General features: G+C 41.5%; 1 protein-coding gene across 30 annotated transcripts in view; it reads right to left on the reverse strand.

Annotated features, from left to right (window-relative positions):
• RBFOX2 (RNA binding fox-1 homolog 2) overlaps positions 1 to 26,678 on the reverse strand; it is a 287,058-nt gene that overhangs the window by 159,902 nt on the left and 100,478 nt on the right. For 2 of the 30 annotated variants that reach the window (XM_074271568.1, XM_074271566.1), the window contains exon 1: positions 11,275 to 11,643. The exons of 27 other annotated variants lie outside the window; for them this stretch is intronic. In XM_074271568.1, coding sequence (XP_074127669.1) covers positions 11,275 to 11,289 — 15 coding nt within the window. In that variant the 5' untranslated portion in view covers positions 11,290 to 11,643. Of the gene's footprint in view, positions 1 to 11,274; positions 11,645 to 26,678 lie in introns of those variants that run through there. One more of the 30 variants, XM_074271570.1, reaches the window with a different exon arrangement.

The following is a 26,678-nucleotide window of genomic DNA, read 5'->3' on the forward strand; positions in this document are numbered from 1 at the left end:
GAAGAAAGGAGAAGTCAGGAAAACAGCAGACAGGCAGCAATAGTCAAAGGTAAGATGACATAGGTCTACACTAAGGTTGTGGCATTGGCAAGAGAGAAAGGGGCACCCAAGATGTGTTACCAGAGGAGATCAAAACAAATAAAACTTGGCAAAAGATTAAATGGGAGAGGGGGAAGATAATGTAAGGATAATACCAGGGTTAGGAGCAGGGGTGACTGGGAGGATGATAACATCAACAGTAATAACAAAGTTTTCAGCAACAGGGAAGGTTTAGGGAAGAAAATAAAGAATTCTGTTTTGGATACAAAGAATTGAAGGCATCCCTGGAACTCCCAGTTCAAGATATGCAACAGATAGGTAAAGAAGTAAGAATAGAGGTCAGGAGAGCTGTTAGTGCTAGAGAAGTTCCGATGAAGATCCTCAGCATAAAGATAATTTAACTGGCTTTCACTCCAAGAGTAATTTGTTTATCCTGCGTATTCTATACTGAAAACTCTATTCTTGCTCCCAAGAACTTAAAATACTTTTCTGCATTTAGGCTGGCCCATTCCACCTATTTTCAGGAGTCCATATGGTGCAGGAGAATTGTTGGCTTTGGAATCAATAGACTTACCTCTGAAATCTTGAGTCTTCTTATTACTTATGTGACTGTTAGTCACTCTGACTGCTTCCTTATCTGTAAAATGAAGTTAAACTATCTGACCTCAAAGGTATCTTTGAGCTGCAAAGCTATGATCCTGTGAGCCTAACAGGGCAGTTTCCATATACACACTGGCCACAAGCAATACTACATCTCTAATTTTGTAAATAAAATAATAATAGCCAGCATTTATATAGCACCTAGTGTGTACTAGGGCACTGTGCTAAGACCATTACAATTATTATCTCATGTGAGCCTAAGAACATTTCTGGGAGGGAGATGCTATTATTGTCCTTTTTTTTTTTTTTTTTTAAACCAAAGAAGAAACTGAGGCAAACTGAGCTTAAGTGACTTGCTCAGAGTTATGTAACTAATAAGTGTCAGAGGCTAGATTTGAACTTAGGTTGTCCCCACTGCAGTGAAAATTAAGATTTTTATCAAGATTCTACCCAATCTAACATTCTCTCTCTAGAAATCACTAAACACAATTTCATGAGGGACATATTCAGATAATATTATAAATAATTAGAAAAGTTGATAATGACAAGAGGAAGAAAAAAGTACCTACAAGTAAGAGAGAAATAGGAAGTTTATAAATCATGTTTGGGAAGCACAATTTTATGATGGGTCTGGGAAGCTGTGGCTCACTGTCCTATTTATTTTTAACAGGTATTTTATATTATGGACTTCTCCTAAATGGCAGAAATTCCATTGCTTTCTAGACAATAAACTTTTCGGTCAAGGGGAATAAATAAAAGGATTAACAAGAAGACATTTTTGTTATCTTATATGGGGATAAATCATCCATCTTATCTGAGGATAAATGCTTAATTAATGGTAGGTACCTGGCAAGTCCACAGGATCCTCCCTTTACAGATGAGTATGCTGGAGGAACAGGGAGGAGGAAGGGAGAGTGGAGGTGATGCTCCAGGATTATGTGTGTAGAAGTCTCAGTGTGCACTGACTAGGACAACTCCTACATAATTAAAATGTAATTGGGAATATTTCTCAAAATAAATAACAAAACACAAAAATATAGATAACATTACATTTTAAATCTGAGTCATTATCTGGCTTAAAGGAATCTTTTATGTAGAGACTGGGGCACAGAATACTGGGAGGACACAGTATGGTGATAGATCAGGAAGATGCCTAAATTTATACAAAGCACAGGAGGCCAAACTTGCCAACATTTAATGTAATATACAGAGAAATCTTCCTTAAACAATAAGTTCAGAGTTTCAAGGCAATGAGTATATGTAAGTGAATGGAAAACTGGCTAAAGGACTGTTTAATAAAAGGTTTGTCTCACATCAATAAAAATGCCTTGGATGTTCTCTGCAAGAATTAATGCTAGGCCCGGTTTTACTTAACCCCTGAATTAATTATCTAGAAGAGAAGGTAAACATCAAGTGAGACACCATATAAATTAAAAATCTCATGTGGTCTAGATGATACAGGAAAAAACCTGCAGAGCTGGAAATCTTCACGGTAATATGAACAAGTGCAGACTCTGTAGCTGAGTGAAAGCAGGGTAAAATACCAGCATTTTGGAAAGGCTGCTACAAAGCCACTCTTGTGGCTAATCAGTCATTCCTTGCGCTGAAAGATGACGGAATCCAAAAGCAAATGATCCTCTGTATGCTGATCCCCTTCAGACATAGATTTAAGTAATCAACCCAGAATTAATCACATGTGTCACTTGTATTCATCATTAGCACAGCAGAATCCAACTTCTGAAGGGAAGAGTCTAGGGGGCTTTCTCTGTATTATCAGCACAACACCCCCAGAACTCTCTCATCATATCCTTATGGGAAACATCCCACAATCCTTGCCACTCACTAGAGTCAACCAATTGCCACAGAAAGGCAGGTGAAACCCAATGCCCTGGAATAGCAATATACTCCAGACCACCAACCTAGCAGCAAGGCTCTGCAGTCACCATGCAAAGGAGCAGCCCTGGTGAAGGTAGCACCTTCCAGTGTTTTGCAGGGCTACGGCCCACCTCCTCAACACTCAGCAGCCATAGGTGAGGACCCCCTGGAAAAGAAAGGTCTTCCATAAAAGTTCTCAGCACTTTCCAATGGTGCCACATCAGAAACAAATAGGGTTCTAGCGATCAAAATCATACTAAAGTAGTGGTATTTATTACCATCTGCTTCTGGCTAGATCCCAAGCACAGCCATTTCCATCTGATTTAGAGCTCCATCCTCTCCTAGGAGTCTCTGCTGTAGAGGAGGGGCTTCTTAGAGCAGGGACACATCATCAGAGTTTAGCACAGCTTTTCTGTGTCACTGCAAGTCCTTAGCCAACGTGTATTCACACAGCAGTCTTTCAATGAACCCTTTGGGATTTCTCTCAATCCAAATGTGCTCAAGCCTGGACTATTCTCCCTCTTTACTGTTACCTCTTAAAATCCCCAACTTCCTTTAAAATTCAAGAGCCTGTGGTTCCTAATCAGCTGCTACTTTTCCCTTCTAAATTGAATTTTTGTCAACTCCTTTTGTATATGCTTATTTACTTGTTAGATTCTCCATTAAAATGTAAACTCCATGAAGGGAGGGGACTGTTTTTGCCTTTTGCAGTATCCCTAGCGGTTACCAAAATGCCAGAGCTGAATAGTACCCAAAGTGAATGCCCCAAGATACTTACAGCAGAGATTTTTTTTTAATTATTTTTTTTATTATAGTTTTTTATTTACAAGATATATGCATGGGTAATTTTTCAGCACTGACAATTGCAAAACCTTCTGTTCCAACTTTTCCACTCCTTTCCCCCATCCCCTCCCCTAGATGGCAGGTAGACCAAGCTATGTTAAATATGTTAAAGTATATGTTAAATACAATATATGTATACATTTCCATACAGTTATTTTTCTGCACAAGAAAACTCGGATTTAGAAATAAGGTAAAAATAACTTGAGAAGGAAATCAAAAATGCAAGTGGACAAAAACAGAGGGAATAGAAATGCTATGTTGTGGTTCATACTCATTTCCCAGAGTTCTTTCTTTGGGTGTAGCTGGTTCTCTTCATTACTGAACAAATGGAACTAATTTGGTTCACCTCATTGTTGAAGAGAGCCATGTCCATCAGAATTGATCATCATATAGTATTGCTGTTGAAGTATATAACGATCTCCTGGTCCTGCTCATTTCACTCTGCATCAGTTCATGTAAGTCTCTCCAGGCCTTTCTGAAATCATCCTGTACAGCAGAGATTTTTAAAGTTCTTTGAATAAAGCCCAGAGCCTCCCAACTCAGCACCACTGCTGCACCACCACCACCCCCCTTCACTTCTTCAGTCAGAAGAAAAGGAAATTTAACTATCTTGGGTCATCTGCCTCCATCCACCTAGAAAAACCAGGAACTTGTCATGTTATCTCAGGCCCAGGTTATCAACCTTTCACAACACAGATACAAGTTGGGACGGAAATCAACATTAACATAATAAAAAGTTTCACTGACATTCCCCAAGATAGGAACTGACAGAAGGAAGGGAAAGAGTACAGGCCTCCTGAGTTGGGACAGGGAAAAACTTCACTAATGCCCATCTCATAGGCAGAGTCCTAGGGAAAAGGGGAGGGCAGAAAGGATGAAAAAGGCATCTCTGAACTGCTGGCTACACAGACAGACCCGATTTTACTCCATCCCCATAATAACCTTGTGAGACAGGCAGTATGAGTATGAGTAGTTCCATTTTACAGATGAGGAAAGTGAGATTTACTCTATAGACAGAAGACCAACACATTGGCCTTGGATTGTTTCTTCATTCCACCCACCATGCCTGTGCTGCAGCCAACTAGAGAGGCTGCTGGGACAAGGGGGAGTCATTGGTAAGAAGTCTCCATACAATCCCCTCCCCCCAAAGTGCCAGGAAACCAGGACCTAGCTATGAATTTTGAGTGTCTACTTCCACTTTACTAGAAATATTCAGGTTAGTCCACATGCCTGATTCCTCCACATTTCTGGTGAGGCAATTGGGGTTAAGTGACTTACCCAGAGTCACACAGCTAGAAGGTGTTAAGGGTCTAAGACCAGATTTGAACTCAGGTCTCCTGACTTCAGGGTTGGTGCTCTATCCACTGCACCACTTAGCTACCTCCTTCTAATGACCTCTTTTAAAGGAAAACTCTTTGGATCTCAGTACACAGCCCACAATGAGTTTTACAATGCCCAATACTCTTCTGACCTTCAAAAGAAAACTTGCATTAAATTCAAAGGTAGTAAACAAGACATACACAAATCAGAGAAATCCCATGATATGATATGGATGTGCTACAAAATACTTGTAAAGCAATATTCTGCATAATAACGGTTTTGCATTCTATTTTAGACAGCAAGATTCCCATGGGAAAAACATTTCAATTCTTATAATTGAGAATTCAAATACAGCAAAAGCCACTAAGAAAACATCTATGAAAAACAGAAAAACTAAAGAGAGGCACAATTCTAGACAGTCTTAAATCAACTCCAACTCTAAAATGTACCAAGATTCAAGAACTGTAGAAGGAAAAGGAAGAGAAGGGATGAGACAGGGACTACAAGGTCTAGAAGCCTGGAGGGCCAAAGATACAAGGATAATCAAAAAAATATGGATCGGTCTTTTTCATTCCGTCTGTCTCCTTCCACTTCTGGTTGTCAAGAAAATCTCCCAGGAAGGTCATTAGTGCATCTGCTTGTACGAGAGTAGTTTTTTGCCCTAAAATTTCTACAATCACAAAAGAGAGCCCAAGAGATCAAATTCCAAAGGGAACAGGATGAGATGCACAACATTTTTGCTTCTGTGTCTGCTACCAAATTGTGCCAAAGATACTTTCAGTGAGTCTGAGAATGAGTTTCTAATGCTAATAATTTTTACAAAAAGTAGTAACTGATCAACTTTCACAACAATCCTCTGAACATTAAAATAGAAGGAGAATGGCATGACAGCTACTAGTCCAGTAACATTACTTCTACCTGAATTGAATGAAAAAGATAAGACAAACTGATAAGAGCAGATGGCTCACATTAAAAACAGTGCTTTAAGTGATCCTCCCAAAGCCCATTTTCTCACAAAGGAGATTTGCACTGGATCACAAGGTAATAAAAGTGTGAGCAGAATATGAACTCAGGTTTTCCAGACTCAATCTACCTCTTCATCCTTCCACCTGCTCCAGGTACCTACTCACCCACTCTAGTCCTACCTGCAAACATGCTCAGATTTCCCTAACCTTTTGAAAATCTCCGACGATCATCACCTATCTCTCCCCCCTCCCCTAACCAAGCTCCCAGGAAAATCAACCAAGTCTACACCACTTGATGGCTCTACAACAGTGGTGTCAAACTCAAAGAGAAATGTTGGCCGCTGATCCATACAGAAAGATCCTTGCTGGCCATATGGTAACTTAGCTTTCAATATGTAATATTACCTTAGTTTTTCTGTATTGTTACGTATTTTGTTAAATAATTTCCAACTGCATTTTAATCTGGTTCCAGCCAAACCTGAGAGTGCTATGGGTCTGGGTCAGATGTTTGACCCCTCTGCTCTACATTTGCTCACCTCCCACAAAGATGGAGGCAAGCTCTGCAATCTGGCACTACTACTGCAACTTGCTTTTCAATGGTCAAAAAGAACAAGTGACAGAGATTTGTTTAATTTGATTGGCCCCAAAGTATGTAACAGAAAATAAAAACAAAGCTGGATAGAGAGATGGGAGGGAGCCTGTCTTTGAAAGCAGTATTGTATAAGCACCAGAAAAATGTTAAATAAAGGCTACTGAGATGCCTTAAGACTTCTCTGTCAGAGATGTGAAGGATGGAATGAAAAGGGGATACATACCAGAGGAAAAAAGACTGTCGAAAGGCTATGACATGAGTTTAGGTGAGAAGTGATGAGTGCCAGATCTCAGGAAGTAAAAAAAAGAATGCAAACAGTAGAAACGCTATGGCAATCCAAATCAGGCTTGAGAGCACTTATGAAGTGAGAAGAAGGGAAGAGTCAAAAATAATTCAAAAACTATGAGCCTAGAACAATAGTAGTGCCGTTAACAGAAAGAGAGAAGTTTAAAAGAGGGACAGTTTGTGGTAGAACAAAGAGTGTTATTTTAAAATATGCCAAATGCTAGGGGCGTACAAGAACTGAGAACAGGAGGAAAGAGAGTGCTGCAATTCTGGGGAAATCCAGGAGTTGAGCATGCAGATATAGAATCAGGAGTCACGCAGAAGTCAGAGAAGCAGGTAAGATCACCAAAAGAAAAGAAAAAAAGGACAGGAGGAAAAAAAAAAAAGATCAATGATTTGATGATAAGGAAATCATAAGACTTTAGAGGTGGAAGAGAACTACTTAGAAATAATTTTATCTAAACCCTAGATTTTGTAGATGAGGAAAAGGAAGGCCTAAGAAAGCATCACCGGGATTCAAACCCTAGATAACAGAATTCCTCTGTTTATTATGTAAAAACTTCTCTTCGGATTGGTAGTTCCCGGTTCTTCACTTTCCTCAGACTCTGTAGACCTCGCTCCAGGCCAAGAGGAGATACATATACACTCCTCAATCCCCACTCCCATTTCCAGATATTCTTTCTTTGCCAAGATTAATTCAGCAATCTTGGTTCCTTTGAGAGTCCTTCCATTTGTCTGAAATGCTCCCCAGATCTTGAACGCCATTATCTACCAGTGCCCAAATCATTTCTTCTCCCCTTTCAAAGGATTTTCAGCAACTGGTTCCATAGTCTTCTTCTCTACACCAACTCTTACCCCCAAGTATTTGGGGACTTCAGTTTACATGCTGATGAGCCCTCAAATAGCTTGGTTTCCAAATTTGTCAACTTCATCACTTCCCATTATCTGTGGGATACTTCCATCTCAGTGACACAGAAGGATTGTCATACAAGTGACTTTATCATTTCCCTTTATCTGAATGCCCAGATAAAGAAGTCTGAAATCCTCCCTTATCCAAATTTCCTATCCTTTCATCTCTACCTCTACTTCACAGCTACACCACCTCATTTTTGTCCTCCCTAAGACCTCCAGTAACTCCACCCTTTCCTGGACTTCTGGTCCATCACCACTGCCCCACCTAGATTTTCCTAGTCAGCAATCCCGACCTCATAGTTAACCAATTCACTCTCCTCTTCTCCCCAATCTCTAGCTCCCCAATTCTAGCATTACCCATATCTGGCCACACCCCAACCCTGAATTAACCCCATCTCCTCCACTTCTATTGGCAGGCGGGTAAAAAAAGTACAAAAGGAAGTTACACAACTGTGATGACAGAATCCCTATAAAAATACATAATCTAACCTCAATAGGGCCTTCACTATTGTATGCAATCTTTTATACTTTACTGATTCTTCTCTATCACAGTTCTCAAATGTCTTCCCTTCTCTTTTTAATCTATCTACACAACCAATCAACTCAGAAGATACCTCCCCTTCTACTGTACTGAAAAAAAAAAAATGAGATCAAACTGTCCTGAACTTCATTTTCTTCCAATTCTGTGTTTTCATAATGTCTTGTCAATATCCTGGACCCCCAAAAACATACACTCCATGCTCTTGTCCTCTAAAACAGTTTCTGACAGAGTTGATCCTTCTAACTGCCAAGGTCAACCTTCTCTTTTTTGCTTTTGGTCCACCTACTCTTTCCAGCATCTCTAGGTGCCTGCTTACTCCTCCTGGTCGTCAATCTACACACACACACACACACACACACACACACACACACACACACACACACACACACACACACACACACCCAGCTTTACTATTGCCTCATAAACACTCAGACTTCCTCTGTTCATTAAAAATCCCTCCTCCCTCTCATTACCAATCTCTCAGGAAAAATCAACCAAGCAATCATTTTTTACACTTACAGACTTCCTCACCTTTCACAAAAGTGGAGGAAGCCTTGGCAATCTGGCTTTCAGAATGAAAACCTCACTGAAATTTGCCTTCTCTACGCTTTACTAACAAATCGTTTTGATCACTCATTTCAATGGTCTTTTTTTAGTCCTTATTAGCCAAATCTTTAACCTTGGCAATTTTTGATGCTATCAGCTTAGTCATCCCCTCCACCTTTGGATTTCCTAAGAAGGCTTCTCTTGTTGGTCCCACATTCCTTCAAAGATGATTTTATCCTACCCTTTAAAACATCAATGTACCGTGGGATTCCACCAGGGGTCTGTCTCTGTCTCTCTCCATTATCTCAGTGATCCCATAGCTCCCCTGTTATCATCAAGATGTAGATGATTCACAAACTGATACATCCAATTCCTCATGTCTCTTCTGAGCCCCTGTGCAATGTCACTAATCTAGACTACTGGACCATTCACTTGGATGTACTTCATCAAACTCAAACTGTCCAAAACAAAACTCCTTATCTTCCCTCACACCAAGCCCCCCCCTCCTAATTTTCTGATTTCTGTCAAAAGTACTAGCATCTTTCCAGGCTTCAAACTTACATTTCCCTCACCTCCCATATCCAGTCAACTGTCAACTCTTATCACTTCTACTTCCATGCCATTTCTTATCCTCTTCTTGACTCTTGGTTACCACAGTAATTCACCACACTCATCCCCATCCCACCCAGTAAATTATTACAATAGACTCTGTGTTTCCCTTTCTCCAAGCCATTCTCCATGCAGCTAACAAAATGATCTTCCTAAAGCATAAATCTGATATTCAAGCTTCAGTGGCTGCTGAATTCAGCTAGGATAACATACCTGTATAAATAAAATCTATCCTACGGCACTAACTTTAGCCTCTGCTTTCCAAACTAACATCATCATTCTAACTTCCCCTTTACACACTCTATGTTCTAGTCACACTGATTTATTTGACATTCCTCATTTTTCCTTCTCTACGTTTTTGATTCTTTTCTTTTCACCTTTCCTTTTTGGAACCTTTAGAGACAACTGGGCAAATTTATATTCGAAGGAGATTGCCAAAAAGGACAGATTAAAGATGCCTGAAAACAAAGATTATCAGAGAAAGCTGGAGGGGAACAAATCCAAGATATAGCAGAGGGAAGTTACTTCTTCCTCAAATTAAAAGCAAGGAAGAAAAAAGAGGTAAGAGCACTGAGAAAATTAGAAGAATAAATGAGGGAAGCTGAAGTTCATGTGGAATGGCCCAATATTATTAATTTCACTCGCTAAAAGCAATTAGAGTTGAGAGACTGTCTGGCCAGGAAAAGAGAAAAAGGTTCAAAATGGCAAATGGGGAAACTGCACATCCAATTAATGTGATTTGGAGAAATTCTACGAGTTACCAAGACCCCAATGTTAGCCATGTAGAAAGGGGATTCAGTGACACTAGCGAAGTGTCCCGTTATGCTGTTCTTTACAATTTTAGGTCTGTGGCCTATCTCTATGGTTCGACTACAATCCTTTTAAGGTCAGGTACCAGGTCTCGGATAGTAAAATTACTTAGCATTTTGCACTACATACAATCACAAGAAGAACTCAATCCTCATTGCTGCCGGTGAGAGCTATTTCTATTGTTTTCAAACAATAATGATTAAGACACCTTATTCATATCCCAAACGTCTCTTGGAATAGAATGGAGCCTTCTAGCGTGCAAGGACTAGTTTGCTTATATGACTAGAGAGTATGAGAGTGACTCAAAGGCTTCCATTTCTGACAAGTTAGATGTATCCTTCCTGTCAGCAAAAAGCCCAGAATCCTCCGGTCTTGAAGAGCTTCCAGGATGGGTCAACACAAACCACCCTGCTTGGTTTCCTAACCATTCTCAAGTCTTTTTCCATAACAAGGTAAGTGAAGTAAGTACAGAACTATTAGGGTTCAAGATGAGTCCTAAACACAGGAAGTGTTAAGGAAGGTGGACGAAATCCGATCAGCATTGAATACAATTTGTATCTGCAGTTGAGCTTAGCTCTGAATTTCCCCAAATGAAAACTTGACTCTCTGCAAAAGCCTTTGGATTTCTCCACAGATTGTTACAATGCCTTAAACGACAATAATAAAAGTAACACTCCATATGGGGTATCTGGGCCAATATAAAGTGTTTTCCGATGCCTACCTGTTAATTATTCTTTTAGCCACCACTGTTCCATCACTGTGGGCAAGTCCCTTTAAACTCCTCAGAGCTGAATGACTTCCCTCGTAAAATGAGAATGAACACTGACTTCCTTCACGAGACAGTTTGAGGAATAATAAAAATTACTTTACAGCTGTCCATTACAAGTAATATGAAGGTATACTGTAATAGGAGTAACATGAAAAGAAGGCCAGTTACCAAGTTTTTTACCTGTACCCCAAAGGAAAGCTGGCCTGAGAGAGAAAAGAAGCACTTCTTTCTCCAAAGGAAAGCGAGCCAGAGTCCCTTCGAAACATGTTACCTGCCCTGCCCTGCCGTCTCTGCCTGGAACTCAGAAACTCCAAACCCAAAGGGATTAGGCTGCTCGGGGAGCGCTACCCTTGGGCCTGACTTCAAAAAGATAAACAATAATAATTTCGGAAAGAATCCCAGGCCGGCTCCGGGATTCTCGCTTTCCTTAAGCCAGCACCTGCGTGAGGAAGAGGAGGTGCGGTCTGGGCTGCTGGGAAAGGCCGCTTGTGCAAGCGCAGAATTCCTGGGCTTTCCACTCCTTATATGTGCAAAGTGCAAGCCCTCACCCGCAGCGTTCCGTACTCACCCAGAGGTACATCATGTCAGGCCGGCCCCTTCAAACTCGGCGCTCAGTCGGGACTGCAAAAGGCACTTCGGGGAAGCACGGAGACAAGAGAGGGGTGGGGACGGAGGACTTGGGGGGGAGAAGAGTCTCTCCCCCCCACCCCTCTTTGTTTGAGAGTGCCTCTCCACCCCCCGGCCCCAACCTCCCCCTGTCGGGCTGCCTGTTCGGTGGTTCGGTCTCCGCGCCACACTCTCCCCCTCTCTCTGGGAGTTCCCAGCCCCAAGTGTCTGAACTGGCGAGCAGGAGCACAGGCGAACAGCAGCACACTCGGCGTTTGCCTTCAGGGAATCTCTCTGACATTCTACTCGGGGAAACAATCACCACCTCCCGAAGATTATTGCAAAAGGCAGGATGGGTGGAGTTAGCAAGAAACCTGTACCAGCTCCCCATGGCACACACGGCCTCGAGTGGAGAACGGGCCTTTTAAACGTGAAGGAAGCAACCAGGACCTGAGCCGAGCTTCTCCCTGCCCCCCGCCCCCCGCCCCCAGCCCCCCGGGCTTCGCCCGCCGAGGGCAGAGCTAGCCAGCACCGGCGGCCCGGACCTCCCTCCCCTTCCACACTGGGGGTCATCAGGCGGGGGAGAGCCGGGACCCCGAGGGAGTGAGCACGTCAGTCAGCCCCGTGCCCCGTGCTCCAGCTGAGTGCGATTTTCCCTAAGACAGTGTATGTGTACGGGCTACTTCACTCTTTTATCTTAACCAAAGGAGAGGGACAGGAGGCCCGCCCGCTCCTCCTGGGAGGAGAGGCCGGATTCTGGGCGCCTCGGGCCCGGGCAGGTAGAGACAGCTCCCGCCCGCCCGATCCCCTCCCCTCCTAATCCCCACGTCGGTTTTCCCGTCTCAGCCCCGGCGCAGGTACGCCGTATGAACCCAGTGCGCTGCCCCAGCGGCCATGTTCCGCACGCACGCCCAAGCCGGGGCCGCGCCCGCCCCCGGCCCCACCGGGAGCAGCCAGCCAGCCAGCCCGGCTCGGCCCCACGACCCCGCCCAGCCCACGGCGATTGGTGAATCCGCCCCAACCGCCAGGCCGGCCGAGCCCAGGGCCGGGGCTTTGCTCGCGCCGCCTCCATTTCTAAGGCTCCCCTCCGGCTCCCCCGCCCCCCAAGCTCGGGAGGTGCGGCCAGCATTCTTCCAGGCCCCACCCAAGCCTCTCCTGTACTCAGCAGAGGGCAAGATCACCTCCAAGGAGCCCGCGGGGCTGCCAGCTTGCCCGGTTTCCCCTTCTCTCCCTCCACTTCCCGGCTTCCCCCACGGCCTCTCCGATGCCCCCTTGGGCTGTTAAAGAGTCCTTTGTTTCTCTCCTCCGATCCCTGCCTGCACGCCGGGGCATCTCTCCTCCCGGCCCTTCATCCTCTCCCCAAGCTCCCAGAAAGGCTGCCCCTCCCCCCCGCACCTCTCCACCCCCTGGGCCTAGCGCAAGTCCCGGGCACAGGAGCTGAGACAGGTTTGCTGAATTTAAAGCCCCTGCTCCCCACGACAACGAAAATCGCCTTTTCAGCCTAATAACCGCATTCTTCCTTCCAAAACGGGCCAGAAAGCTCCGATTCTCAAGTGAGGGTACTTGGGAGCTGAGACTTAAATCACTTCCCGGAGTGTTTTGCAATGTTCCAGGAGGGTTATCTTTTCTCTCAGCATACATACGGTTTGGGGTGGACTTTCAAAAACCTCCAATTGATTTTAGGCCAAAGTAGCCCTGACTTATATATTTTAAATACCCTCTATATCTCTTTTCTAGGATTCCCCCATTTACTTATATCCCCCCCCCCCCCGCTGGGGTTAAGTGACTTGCCCAGGGTCACACAGCTAGGAAGTGTTAAGTGTCTGAGACCACATTTGAACTCCGGTCCTCCTGAATTCAAGGCTGGTGCTCTATCCACTGCGCCACCTAGCTGCCCCCATTTACTTATTTTCAAAGTGAATAGGGTCAAGAAAGAATAAAGGGGGCAGCAAGGTGGCACAGTGGCTAGAGCACTGGTCCTGAAGTCAGGAGATCCTGAGTTCAAATCCCATCTCAGACACTTAATACTTCCTAGATGTCTGATCCTGAGTAAGTCACTTAATGCCAATTGCCTCAGCTTAAAAAAAAGCAAATAAAAGGCAATGGAGATAATGCCTGAATGATCTGTCTCCTCAGTATCAAGTAGTTGAAATCCTATGCAAATTTTAATATGCTTTGAAAACCACAAAGCACAATAGGAAATTAGTTATTATTTTTACTCCATTGTTGTATATCTTCTTGTCACCTGCATTCCCCAAAGGTTTCTCTTTTCTCTATCTTCTCTCATCAGTCTTTGGGGGAGGAAGTGTGGTGATGGAGAGGATTTCTCAACTCACTCTGGATTCTTACCTTTGCTCAATAGTAGCAGGCCCACCTAACAGGAATTCTTAGAATTTCTTCTGCTAAACTATGTTCTTTCTCTTTCACTGGCTCTTCCAAAAAGTCAAAAACATCTTATGCCTTTGGATTATTTTGCTTTGTTCTTTAAAATTACAAGATTAGGAAGTCATTGTTATGGAAATAAAGATACAGGAATCAAAAGCTTTTTCTAATTGCTAGTTTCTCCCCACACACTGGTCCCACAACTAAGATTCCTATCCAATTACGTTCACCAAGTATAAAGATAGAAGGGAGAATGAGAGATGATAAATGAGGAGGAGCAGTAACAGAAGAGCCCCTTAGAATTCATTTCCCACCAAGCTGCCCTCCTTTGGACTTCTCAAAGCCCCAGGAACCTCTTCATCTTGCAAGATCCAATCAGCTTTAGATCCCAGAGCTACCCAGTGCCTCCTGGCCCTCTGATTGGAGAGTGCAGTAAAAGGCTCCTCCTCCAGACCTCCTGGCTGCCCTTCTCTGGGACTTTCCCATCAAGGCCCAGGGGCCAGCTGTGTATCTTCTTCCCCCTTTCAATAACTTTTTGTATGCCAGTCTTCCCATCAGGTAGTTATTTTCAAAACAGTTATATTGGTGGGTTGTTGTTTGTTTAATTTCTAAAGTCTTGGCAAGATGTCAAAAAATATCATCTAGTCCAGACATGTGATTTCATTACTGTAGGAATTCCCAGCATAGAAAACTTCCTCTGTGCAGATGAGCAACTTGTCCATAACCAACAGGACTAGTTGCCAGGGGGTTTGGGTAGTTAAGTGCGTGGCCTACAGTCTCCCACATTGATTTTCTATCAGAAACAGGACCTGAACACAGGCAGGGATTAGCTCTTTATATACTCTCCGGTGTGTAACAGAGGCCGAACACTATCATGCACACGCACACACAAAGCATAGATAAAGGACATGTATATCCAGAAAAAGATCAGTCACTGAGAATCAATGAGAATGAGAAGATGGGCAGCAGGAGCCTGACACTGCTATTTCTAAATGTTAAAAGGCCCATGGGAAGCCCTTTGAGCGAGGTGGTGAGGAGACTAGAGAACTGGACTTGGAGTCAGGAAGGCGTGCTTCTGCCACTTAATGGCTCTGAAGCTGGCCAAGTCAGTCTCATCCTGCCAGTCTCAATTTTCTTATCCATAAAATGGAAACACTAAAAGCACTCACTTTACAAAGTTTTTTGGAAGAACCAAATAAAATAACATGTTTGAAGCCCTTGCAAACCTTATAGAACTACAAAACTATTATTGCTATCCAGTCTATTTTGAATTTCTGTATCTGGACAAGATTCAGACAGGCGGGAAAGACATGAGGGCCCCAAGATCTGTACTACATCACCCCCAACTTTCCATATTTGCAAATTTAGCATCACCCAGGATTCTTCCTTTTTCTTCCACTTCCCACAATCCTGTCCCCTTCTCTCCCTTCACACTTCCCTAGGTCAGGCCCCCTCACCCAATAGGCTCCTAATTGGCTTCCTTGCCTTCAATCTCTCCTTTCCTAATCCTCCACTCAGCTGCCAAACTGTTGATATCCCTAAAAGAGATCCCAGGATAATAAGATGATAGCTCTAAATCTAATCCCTCCATGATCCTGCCTCCTACCTACTGCTCAAACAGGACCCTCCATCTTCAAACTCTACAAATTTTCTGTGGCTGTCCTCCATGCCTGCAACTCCCTCTCCCGACTTCCACGATTTCTTTCAAAAAGTCTCCCCTTTCCCAGCCTTCTATCTGAAACTGCCCCCAATTTATACTATCTATGTTTGTACATAATTGTTTGCATGTGGCTTCGCAGTGAGCTCCATGACAGCTGGGATGGGGTTTGGTTTTTATTGGTTTTCTTGTTTTGTTTTGTTTTTTGCCTTTCATAGCCCCAGTGTCTGGCCCACAGTAGGCACTTTTTTTTTTTTTTTTTTTTTTTTTGAGGCTGGGGTTAAGTGACCTGCCCAGGGTCACACAGCTGGGAAGTGTTAGGTGTCTGAGGTCACATTTGAACTCGGGTCCTCCTGAATTCAAGGCTGGTGCTCTATACACTGCGCCACCTAGCTGCCCCCCCCCACAATAGGCACTTTATAAATGTTTGTTAACCTGACTAAATCCAGAAGAACTCAGAGGCTATCTAATCCAGCCCTTTTCACCTCACCAAGGAGCACTCTGAGGTCTAGACAGGTTAAGAGACTTGCCCAGAGTCCCACAGGCAACTATCTGACCCAGCTCTGAACATGCTGTCATGCTCTCTCTTCTGAAATTACTTTGTATGTATTGACGGTTGTACACATGTATACGTATACATAATATGCACATGTGCAGGAAGGGAAAGGCTTTTATTTTTTTCATATCCTTAATGTTTTTCCCGTTAAAGGAATTGAATCATAGTCATCAGTCAATAAACATGTGCTAAGCACCTACTGTGTACCAGGCACTGTGCTAAGTGTTAGGGATCCAAAGAATGGCAAACGACAGTCCCTGTTCTCAGGGAGTGCCTAATCTAATGCTTGCCCACACACTGAGAAATAACACATCTGCCAAAATTATCCAGAGCCCTCGTATCAAAGGCAGATTGAGAAGAAGCCCACCATTAACAATGTAATAGGCCGTGGATCTAAGTGACCCCAGGGGAATGCCAACAACCTTCTCCTGGGCACCATGATGCTCAAGAGAAAATCCTTGGAGAACCACACAAAATTTTACAGATCAGACTAAAATGCAGACAAGTTTAGGCGTTGTCAAAGAGATATTTCTAAGCTCCAAGCTTATCAAAGTCTGTCATTCATGTCATTTCACATTCATAAAAGAATGTATGAATCTAAGGATTAGAAAAGAAACCTTTTGTGGAAGGAACTAAAGATAAAGTCTCTGGAATCTTAGAATGCATGGATCATCTTTGACAATAATTTGGGAGTGGCCAGTAATTCTAACTTTATAGTAAATAGACATTGTGCATGCAACCTGAATTCTTGCTTCTAGAAATCTTGGATTTCTGTATTGATAACGGGAAGTGGATGACTATTTACAATCCCATTTTAAACTCTTGTCCTAAAAGTTTAATTACATATAAGGCAGTTTATTTTATATCAGTCTGGTTATGGGTGGAAAGAGAGAAGGAGTAAATTAAGAAAGGTAGCATGGTTTCTTAATGACTTTTGAGAAATCAGCTAAACATTGGAAAGATCAAAGAGAAGTTCAGCCTTCTATCCATGTCTTTTATTCTCTTATTGGAATGACCCTGATTACAAGCAGCATAACGTCATCCAGACTCTAAGAGAATTACTGAAATGGTTTATAGAAAATTCCAGTATAATTAAAGTTTAAAAATTTCTGAGAGTGATGTACTTGCAACTAAAATAAAAATATAATTTAGTATTAATTCAGTTTAGAAAAACAGCAGATAATCCCAGGGCCCTAATTCTCAGGGAAGAGAAGAGAAAAATATATTGGCACACTAGGACTAATTGAAAGCAAGAGCTGTGGGCCATTCTCTCCCCATCACCTCAATGACTAGTCTAGAATCTTAGATACATGTGGGGCTTCATTGCCACATGTATTTGAACTACAAAAAGCCCATGCTCCAAGGTGCTCTCCTGGAGCACAAACTGACTAATTTGGAAAAAAAGACAAAACCAAGGCTGACCCAACCATTTATTGGTGCTCAGTAAGCACAGCCAAGAGGCTTCCTGCTCAATTCCAACCAGAGCAATGAGTCAGGATTAGTGCTGCCCATCTTTAGGGAATCTCTAGGTGATCCAGGACTTCATTCCCCTCTTCCATCAGCTTCCCTGCTAGAACTGCCCTTTATGCTGGAAGCTATCTGAATTTCACACAGTATTTAAAGCAAGACGAAGGGTCTTTTAAAAGCCTGACTAGGTTTTCCCGAATTTCCAAAGGTTCCAATACTAGTCCAAATAATCAAGACCTGGGCATCATGACCATAATATATTTATTGAGCCACACCACCAACCTTTAGATAGATAAGCCGGAGGGAAAGGGTCCCAAATATGCACCTCTATATATCAAAGGAAATACAGACAAGAAGTCATTTCTCCTCTGGGAGGATCATTTTCCTCAGGCACAGTCTGAATATATCACCAATGTGCTCAAACTCCTTCGGTATATCCCCATCTTTTCAGTCTGACAATGAAAGCTCCACACTCTAGTACCAACCTGACTTTCCAATCTTATCCTGCATCACTTCCTAGTTCTTGCCAAACTGCCTCCTGAATTCAACACTCACTCCTTATTCTCTGTATTTGCACATCTCCCCTATCCACTCCCAACCTGAAATGCACTGATTCCTTCCCTTCTTGGCCTCCCAGAATGCCACTCTTCCCACAAGGCTCCAGTGAGCCAGGACTGCTGTGACCCTGCAAGTCTTTGGCAGGGTTGCCTCCCTATTACTTTGTGTTTATTATTTGTGTGCATACCAGATCCCTCTGGGTGGAATGCAAGGTGCTTGTGGGCCGAGGTTACTTTGTATCATTGTATCAATACACAATGTATATTTTGTGTACTGTTTACATTGAATGTACCAAACATACATTGTATATTCATTGAATCCTGGGACATATCCCTGAATTATAACCATGTGACATATTCCAGGAGTCTTATTCAGACTCCTAAGCAACTGTCCCCACTAGGCTTCTTTGCATGCAACCATCCAAATGTTTTCATTTTAAGCTGGATCTTCCTCAGGATTGTCCTGCTGTGACAATGCCTCAGTTTCTAGTATTTGACATCTACTGGACCTCAGTGACATTATAAACTGCTACTTCTGTGTCTACTCTTTCTTTCCAGACAAATGAAGCTTATTTCTCAAGAATTTCCGGCACTACTAATGAAATCAATAATGATGTTGATTTTCTGCGGTCGCCAAGAAGATGTAATACTACATTATAGTTATAAATCAAGACCTCCTCCTCATAAATGTCAAAGGCAACAAGTTCTCCACCTCCCCATGCCCCAGGTTGTCACTACATTCCTAGGTGAGCTTGTTTTAGACACAACTCTTAACAAGGAGATATGCATATGAACCACATAAGTGGCAGATAATAATGAGGACAATAGGAATAACATTAGCACATGGAACAATTGAAAAACCCTAGAAAGCACAAATCTATACCAAAAACAAGAGATGACACCATTGAATATGTACAATTTCTAGTGTACAGCATGAGACGCACAAATCATTAAGGTTAATTTTTGTTGAGTTTGACAAGGGAAGAAAGCTATCCCCAAATGGTAAGAGTAAACCAAAAGGACAGTATTTGACAAGGTAAACAGCCACTACATGGAATAATTGTTTATCCAGAAAGATGCAATTCTAGAGCAGCTTACAAAATTTCCTACCTTTTCCTTCATAGATAGCCAGATGATTCCTTAAATTTAATCAAAAGCAATTCATCTTATGACCTTTCAAGTAAAATTCATAAACTACCTTTTCAAAACTGTCTATTTTTAATGCCTTATCATCCAGGAGGTTTAAGAGACATGTAAGAAAAATATCCTCTTCTAATGCTTTTCCCAGAAGCTCAATGCCCAAATGCCCAAACTACTGAAGGGGCATTTTCACAAGGCGGGAAAGACCTGGACTAGGTGACCGCTGATATGCCTTGGAATTTTCAATTGTACTTCTATATCCATACTATATTTTACTTACACACACACGCACACTCATGTGAAAGTACAGACATCTTTGAAAAGGCAGAGAACCTCCAAAGCTTAGCCATCTAAACTCATTGTCTCAATACAGTTTCTCTGTCTAGTCTCTTCACCTCATGTTCTCTACTGTACCACCCCCAGATATGACCCAGTCCCAGGGCATCCACACTATGATTCACACAATCCCCTCCAATTGAAATACCTTCCTAATATACCATGCCTGTTAAAAATTTACTTAGTCCTCAAAATTCAGTTCAAGAATTGCATCTAACTCTAATCAAGACTGATCTCTGCATCTCTTATGTACTTAGAATTGTATTAGAAGAACTAGCTTGTGTTTAAAAGTGAGTCCCTCAACCATGTCTTCCTCTTCTGTAACAAACTCCTGGAAACTTACACTCATTGTCCCCATTGTCTTAACTCACAGTCATATCCACAGTCCCTTCCAATCTGGTTTCTGATAGAAATCAACTGAAACTGCTTTCTTCAAGGATACTAAGAATCATATAAACTACCAGATGCAAATAGCCTGTTCTCAGAACTTTTATGTGACATCCTTTTAGACACGCCACCCCTTCCTTAGATTTAAGACAATGTTTTCCCTGATATTCTTATCTGTCTTTGGATCCTTCTAAATGTCCTTTGCTATACACACCATTCTTGTGGTGTGCCCCTCACCCTAAATGAATCTTGTACTAGGATCCTATTGAAGGCGCTCTCTTCTCTCTTCTCTTCTCCTTTCCTCTTCTCTCTCTCTCTCTCTCTCTCTCTCTCTCTCTCTCTCTCTCTCTCTCTCTCTCTCTCTCTCTCTCTCTCTCTCTCTCTCTCTCTCTCTCTCTGCCTCTGTTTTCTCTCTCCTCTCCTTCTCTCTCTCTCTCCTCTCTCTGCCTCTGTTTTCTCTCTCTCCTCTCCTTCTCTCTCTCTCTCTCCTCTCTCTGCCTCTGTTTTCTCTCTCTCTCCCTCTCTCCTCTCTCTCCTTCTCTCTCTCTCCTCTCTCTCTCCTTCTCTTTCTCTCCTCTCTCCTTCTCTCTCTCTCCTCTCTCTCCTCTCTCTCCTTCTCTCTCTCTCTCTCTCTCTCTCTCTCTCTCTCTCTCTCTCTCTCTCTCTCTCTCTCTCTCTCTCTCTCTCTCTCTCTCTCTCTCTCTCTCTCTCTCTCTCCTCTCCTGGCCTGCTCTCTATTCCATAAACAAGACACTTCATCCCTAGAATCCAGATATCCTTTGGATCTCCCAAGACTGAAATTTTCTCTCACCTCATCTCCACCTCTGACCTTCGAGGATTTCTTCAGCTTCCCACTAAAATCCCACCTTCTACAAGAAGCTTTTTCCAACTTCTCTTAATTCAATGTCTTTCTTCTATTAATTATTTCCTATTTATCCTGTATTCTTCTTTACACATAATTGTTTGCCTGGCATCTTCCACAGAAGAACATGAGTTCCTTGGGGGTAGGGACTGTCTTTTTGCCTCTTTTTAAATCCCCAACATCTTTCATATAGTAGTATTTAATAGATGTTTATTGACTGACTAGCATTCTTAAACTTTATATGCTTGGTTTTAAAGAGTTAACTGCAATCCATTCCATTAGTGGTTTCTAAAACTTTCTAATAGGATCTCTAGAATCAACAACATCTCTTGTTTTCATTTCACTCTTGGGACACTCTTGGGAAACAAGCTATCCAGGGATGTCAATGACTAGCTGACAGTCAAACATAAGTCAAAAATTTGTTGAATGATTTAAATGATCACATCATGATAAACAAAAAAGTGTGAGAAACAGACTCAAGCAAAACACGAGGGCCTTGTGTGTAGAAGATGTAATAAAGATTTTAGCAACCTGTACCACAAATAGCTTATAATTCTCCTCTGGGTGAACCAGACAAGTAGCACAAATGGTATGTGAAGTTTCCACTGAAGTAATTAGGTCACACTTTTCCTATCTCATCTTTACTATCAGTAAGATTTGTAGGAAAAATCATGTGTAAGCAATAAGACAGTAATGTGGATTTGCTACCTCCCCTAGGCTTGCAGGATTAAACTTATATTCGGTCATTAATGTTTTGGTGAATAACACAAGCCAGACTGGATTTGAAATTACACCCTCGTGTCCTACGCATCAATGTTCATGTTCAGAATAACTAACAACTTAATAACAGCAATGAATTAAGTGAGACAAACTTGATTCACTCCAGAAGTGTAGCTTATTTCTCCAAAACCTACTTGCCCCACAAATGGGAAGCTACAAGTGTGGGAGAGATTTTCTACAGAGAAAGATAAGGCCCTATTTATAGGCCTGTCAGGTGCTCCATACTTGAGCCGTAACACAGTTTCTACTTTAAGCATGATTTGACCTTGCCTGACTCCTTCTGTTTCTAATGCCCCTTTAAAGCATACGTTTCTCATTTATCTTCATTTTCAGAATTTTATCACTGCTATACTTTCACACTTTAGCACAGCTATACTACTATAACCAAAAGAAAATAAAACAATAAAAGGAAAGGAAAATCCCCTCCCTCTCCTCATTCTCTGCCCAGAGTAGACTGTGAAAGAAGCTTCTGAGGGAATAGCTAGCTATCTTTATATGGTGGAGCTTAGGAAAGGAAATGGAAGAGGGTTATACTTTCTTAAAAGAAAAGTTCAAATGTAAATACTCTTATCTATCCCAATGGCGTTGTTGAACGTCAAAAATAACAGTATTTCTTCTTTGGACCTAAGTTTCCTCAATGCTAAAATAAGAGCATCAACTAGATGGCTTTTATGTTCCCCTCTCAAGGAGGAAAGGCAGTTAAGTGGAGCAGTAGATAAAACACTGGGTCTGGAACTGGAAAGATCTAAATTCAAATTTGGCCTCAGACCCTAGCTATTTTGACCTTGAGAAAATCACTTAATTTGTAAAATTCAGTAAAATGGGGGTCGTAATAGCACCTACATCCCAAAAGTTGTTATGAGTATCAAATGAGAAATCCTATTTGTAAAGCACTCAGCACAGTTACTGGCACATAAGATGTGTTCAGTGAAGGCCAGTTTCTTTCCTCGTAGCTATCTATTATTATATTTATCTGTCTAGATCTTTAAAAGCAAAAACCAAAGTTTCAAGTCCTTTTTGCATAAAAGGAGATGAATAAACCTGATAGATGGTTACAAAAAAAAAAAAAAAAAACAAAACCCAACTGTTGTCCTTAAAGATTGAATTCTTGACCCTAGCAGCTGATATCTTCATAGCTCTTCCTAAAAGAGCAAACATAGAGAAGCTTTTTCCAGTGGACAATCTCTTTGTTATAACTCCCTCAATAAATGTAATAGACAAGCTATCAACACCTCACCCACAACCCAAAGCACAACTCTCACGACTTCTTCCTAGGTAAGGTCTAACAGTTCCACATCCCTTACTACTGGGCCATCACTATCTACCATCTCTCTTTGGTTCTTTTTAGAACTAGGCAGAAATCTAGGCCTATAACAACAAACATTGATTAAGCATTCAGTTACTGTGTGTAGGACCCTGCTAGATGCTAAGGGAGATAGGCAGCTTAAATAAGATTAAGATATAGTCCCAAACCTAGAGATACTTACCATCCAGTGGGGAATACAACAACACAGATAGTTATAAATGGCAAAGTAACTAGAGAAGATCAAAGAATTAACTGAAGTGTGAGGGTGAAGTTACATCAGGGTTAGCTTCCTGGAGAAACTTTAGACTTGGAAGCAGGGGTAGGAATTCAACAGATGAATAAGAGGAAGAAAAATAATCTGAGCATAGGAAGTTGTATGAGCTAAGGCATAAAAACATATTCAAGGGTCTAGCTAGGCTAAAGCACCAAGTAAATGAAAGGAAGTATCTTGGTCTAAGTCTGGAGTTATGGAGAGCCTTGAACACCAAGCAAAAAGATAATAACTGGGGAGCCCTAAGAAGAAGCTGGTGGTTTCTATACAGAAGACCCCTGACCAGATCTATGTCTCAGAAAACTTATTTTGACAGTATCCCTAAGAAAGGATTAAGAGAAAGTGAATGCTGATGAGCAGGTTGACTTTAGAAAAAACATTTAAAGATTTGAATAAAATAATAGAGTGAAATGAGAAGAATCCCAAGAATGATGGATATAATAATAACAGTATTATTCAAAGAAAAAAGTGTGAATGACTAAGATATTCTGAGTATTATAGATATTTAAATTTAACTACAAATAACTTATGAAGGTTATATATACTTAAATGCTTAATACTAAGTCTCTTCTTTCAACTCATTCACAACAATTGAACAGTTAAGCTGATCATGTATTGTGGATCCTGAAGAACCACAAATTTGATTCTATTTTCCCTGTACTTGTAATTATTTTAGGAAGATCCTCTCTGATAATGGAGATGACCTTGGTTAGCATAAATATCTTGAATAAATATATAACTAGAACCTTTGTTTAATGCTATCCACCTCCAGAGAAAGAACTGATGAACAGAAGCACACATAGCATGGTTTTACATGTATATACATATGTAGATATGTATGTCAAATGGCGGCCTTCTCTAGTGTAGGGTAAGGAGGGAAGCAAACAGTTTGGAACTTAAAATGGAACAAAAAAAAATTTAATTTTTAAAAGATATTTATTCAAGATATTTATGCTAACCAAGGTCATCTCCATTATCAGAGAGGATCTTCCTAAAATAATTACAAGTACAGGGAAAATAGAATCAAATTTGTGGTTTTTCAGGGTCCACAATACATGATCACCTTAACTGTTCAATTGTTTTCACTGAGTAGAAAGAAGGGGCTTACTATTAAGCATTTAACCAATATGTCAAGAAATATATTTTGCTATGACAATTTCAAAACACTGCAGTGCTTTAAAAAAAAAAAAAAAAAGATTAGAACATTTCAATATTAGGAGCACTCATTGGCAGCGACTTTTCTAGAAACAACTAAGTGCTGATGCAGCAAAAGCAGGGATATGAACTCCATGATCTTCTGAGTCTCTTATTAAATTAAGCTCTGCCTAGTCACTTTTGTCAGTCCATCTTGATCCCTTCTTCTACAATAGAGAAAAGGCTTTATCCCTGCTTCTTTGGGACAATAAGGCCATACAAAAAGCAGCACAAAGTCATGACTGAGAAAGAGCTGACCACAAAGCCAAGGAGGCCTGCATTCCAGTCCTGCCTCTGACTCATGGTGACTTTGTGACTCTGGAAAAAGCATTTTGATCTCTCAGTGCTCCAGGCAATTCTCTAAGACTACAAATTTCAGAGAAAGTACAAATTTCTATTGATAGATGGAATTATCTTACCTGGAAGCTCCCTATACTAGTTAAACCCATCTCCACATTGAAATCAAAAGGATCTATCTTAATTTTATTAATGAAGGTTTGAGAGTTTCCAGGTGAAACAGGGGAATGAAGAGATTAAATATTGCTTTACTCCAGCCTGATTATCTGGTGATACTGATGGGCCATCCATGACATGGACAAGACGTGTGTCCTACATAACTGATAAGAGTCTTCCACAAAAAGCAAAATTCTAGCCTTGCCCAGTACTTCAAGGCTACTAAGATAATCAACACCCACAGGAGACTAGGCTGGCAGGGTAGCAGCTCTTCCTTCTACCCTAGACAACCAAGAGTTTAAGAAATCTCCATTTCTCAACTTGTAGTAGTGGTCATGGCAACCAGTAGGGCCATAATTCCCTGTGCTTGGTTGGTTCAGCAAAGAAGGAGAAAAACAAAGGGAAGATCACCACATCTGTCCCCACCCTGGTACATAAGTGCAGAGGCCAGTTTTTAAAAGCAGACTTTCACCTAAATCTGTCAGCTAATCCCCCCCACACACATACACACACAGAGTGATCTCTGACCTCCAACAAAAAGAGAGTTCTTGTTCTGAAATTACTGATTTCTTAATCCAAGGAAGTAAATTCTAAAGGATAACTTAATTTTATGTAACATGAGGTCATTAGTTCTGGGCCATGTCATAAGAAAAAGAAATGAATGAGCCTGCAATAATCAGATTTCTACCTCTTCATCTTTCTCTTCTACTTACTAGGCTTTCACGTCAACTGTTAAGAAACATGTGCAAAGAGTGAAGCTCCAGAGAGAAGAGATAATAAGGGAGAGAAAACACAGTATAATTCCAAACCTATTGGGAAGCCCACCCATGTGATTAATACAGACTGAAACCATTTAACAGAATTAGTTACGATAAAACCTTCCATCCTAGCTGGATTTTCCCCCCCAAGGACAAGCTCCAGGAAATACATTTCTGCCCAGGGTCTCATTACCAACAAATTCCCCTTTCTTTATCACTCTTCTAGGGAGGACAGAAATGATCCCCAACCAAAGAATACTCTCAATTCTGAGCAGGTACAGGAAAGAAAGTTTGTTCCAAGGCAAAGATACCTCCACATTCCATGAAAATTCATGATATAAATATAAAACTCACAATAAAATGCAAAACCACAAAAAGCTACAGAGTTGTCAACGTTCATTCATTTTGTTGCTGGTATTTAAATGTAACTGAATTAAAAGGCCCAAGTTTAGTCTAAGGCAGGAGTCCAGAATACGAATAAATTAGTGAATCTGAGTTAGGGTGTCAGAAGCAATCTGCAATGACCATACCCAAGTATTCCCTATGCAACTTTTCCAAGTGGTCATTTATTTCACCTCCTCTTGATGCCCTCCCATGAATATAAAAATATACTTTCCCAGATCTCTGATTAAGAGTTTTCAATAGGTCTAGCCAAGATCAGCTTCTCTGCAATGCCCATTCGATGTCCCATAGAACTAAGCAGAATCCTGCTTCCATGGAATCATGCTGTTTACTAAGAATTGTGGGTATTTAGTGTTACCTAAGATTCTAGGAGTACACATTACTGAATATCCATGATACCCTCAGGAAGATTACAGGGTACACATGATCACAATAATTATACAAAGGGTGGAGTAGATCATGGCTAGAGAAATGGCAGGTTCACAAATCAGTCACTGGTCCCAAACTTACAAAGTAGTGAGCAATTTTTACACACGCTCACTACCCCCAGAAATGTCTCTTCTTCATCTCAATTTACTCTTATCCTCTCATTTCAATAATTAACTCTATTTCTGAAGGGGCAAAAAGAGCAAGACTGAGAGACTCCCCAGACATGAAAACAGACCATCTCTCACAGGGTCTGGGGATGGCCAAGGCAAGGAGATAGTCACTTCAATTTGAAAAATGCTTACTGAGAGCACCTTCTTCTGTAAAGAATCAGAGCTCTGACTCCCAGATCAGGGCATGTAACTTTTAGAGTAGTTGGGAAGTAGATATAAGGTCATAAAAATCATTATTCCAACCAGAATAAAAGAGCCC

This window comes from Sminthopsis crassicaudata, chromosome 5, assembly GCF_048593235.1.
Source record: "Sminthopsis crassicaudata isolate SCR6 chromosome 5, ASM4859323v1, whole genome shotgun sequence".
NCBI lineage: Eukaryota > Metazoa > Chordata > Mammalia > Dasyuromorphia > Dasyuridae > Sminthopsis > Sminthopsis crassicaudata.